This window comes from Galeopterus variegatus, unplaced genomic scaffold, assembly GCF_000696425.1.
Source record: "Galeopterus variegatus unplaced genomic scaffold, G_variegatus-3.0.2 Scaffold1951, whole genome shotgun sequence".
Classification (NCBI taxonomy): Eukaryota; Metazoa; Chordata; class Mammalia; order Dermoptera; family Cynocephalidae; genus Galeopterus; species Galeopterus variegatus.
This window is the reverse complement of record NW_007728062.1, coordinates 237,781-239,339: the sequence shown is the minus strand read 5'-3', so window position 1 is coordinate 239,339 and position 1,559 is coordinate 237,781. Positions and strand designations below refer to the sequence as shown.

General features: G+C 39.4%; 1 protein-coding gene across 1 annotated transcript in view; it reads right to left on the bottom strand.

The window, feature by feature from the left end:
* Nucleotides 1-1,559, bottom strand: part of CCNY (cyclin Y) — a 225,974-nt gene that overhangs the window by 38,769 nt on the left and 185,646 nt on the right. Inside the window, exons 6-7 of the mRNA XM_008579737.1 lie at nucleotides 1,400-1,457; nucleotides 1,185-1,304 (exon numbers count right to left, since the gene is read on the bottom strand). Of these exons, the coding sequence (XP_008577959.1) occupies nucleotides 1,185-1,304; nucleotides 1,400-1,457 (178 nt within the window). The remainder of the gene's footprint in view (nucleotides 1-1,184; nucleotides 1,305-1,399; nucleotides 1,458-1,559) is intronic.

Sequence of the window (1,559 nt, the reverse complement as noted above, 5' to 3'; positions counted from 1 at the left end):
CACCCCAGCAAGACCCCAACACCAACTGACATCCTGCTAAACCACCAGCTTACCTGGCAGAACAAGTGAAGACTTCAGTAGTTACAATGAAAGATGCTAGTCTCATCTGTGGCTTCATCTGGTTTTCTCAACCCTTCTTTTCCTTTCAACACAATTTCCCTACATAAAAATCTCAGCCCGGTTACCATGATGTGTGTTTTTGTAAGAACTTGAAATCCTTTTGGGAAACAAAGCTGGGCAATACATTTGTCAATTAAGACATGAGACCTAATGATTACTCGAACGGCTGGTTTTACCCTTTAGGCTTCAAGTTCAATGAGACAGAATGAACAAACGGATGAACGAATGGAATTAACAAGCAAACAGGTTTACTGTTGAATTAGCCTGAGAGCACAAAGCTTGGTGTGGCAGAAATACAGAGTCCTTAGGTCACACAAAATTTCTATTAGACAATAATCTCTTCTCAGAAACAATAGGGAATGGTTTTCTGATCTCCAAGGTAGCTCATTCACAGGCAACATTAATTTCTTATCTGAGTTACACACATGTAAAAGGTCAGTGACAACAGGTTCCATTGTTAAATCTATTTCCCAAATGAGATTTGACATAAATAGTCCATAAAGTTTTAAGGATCTAAGTAAGAATACATTTTAATTTTTTCTCTTTAGTCTTAAAATGCAGATTACCTCCATGTTGTCTCTGAATATCTTACAGAAAATTTACACAAAAATAACAAAACAGAAGCTAGCAATATACATATTCCTTCCTATATATGTATTCATACAGGATGCATAAATTCATCACATCTTATAATGTCATTAAAATCTTTGTAGAGAATCAACAGCAGGAAACCAGGACATTAACAGCAGGTGGCCTTGATCCTTCTCATTCCCCCTTAGCCTAACTGTTTTACTTACCTGCATTTAACATTTCAGCATTTATTGATTTGGAATGTGATTTTGCTAATGACTTTAGGTGAGGACTGTGAAACAGATGTCACACCCTCTTTTGTGATATCCATACTCTATCTCCCCCCAAAAAAGACAACACTGAAGCTTGCACCGTAGTTTCCCCAGGGTCACCTGGTGACGATTCCCTGCTTGCACCCCACTCCGGTGAACTACAGGAACGGGCCCAGGACCACCTGGTGAGGGGACAAGTGTGGTCATCCTGAAGGCACTCACCAGGGTGACAATGGCACATTCAGCCGTCAGCTGAGCAGCACTGAACAGCGTCCGAACAAACCGGTAAATTTGCTTCTGCTCTGGGTTGTGTTTGTCATAATCTGGTGGCACTTCGGATTTCTGGAGAAGGAAACATTTTCAGATGACTGGTCACCCAAAGGACCAAGAGAGAAATAACTAAACAATCTCATGAAATGCAAGGAGGAGAATATTACCGAAAGAGGGTGAAGGTTTTCATCAAAAATATCTAAGAGCATCCTTCCATCTGGGTCCCTGGTTGGGGAAATAATAGAAAATGGAGCTTACTTTCTTATAGGAATAAGTGTCATCAAAAATAAAACAAAAATAAATTTTGATTCAATTGTATTTCAAGAA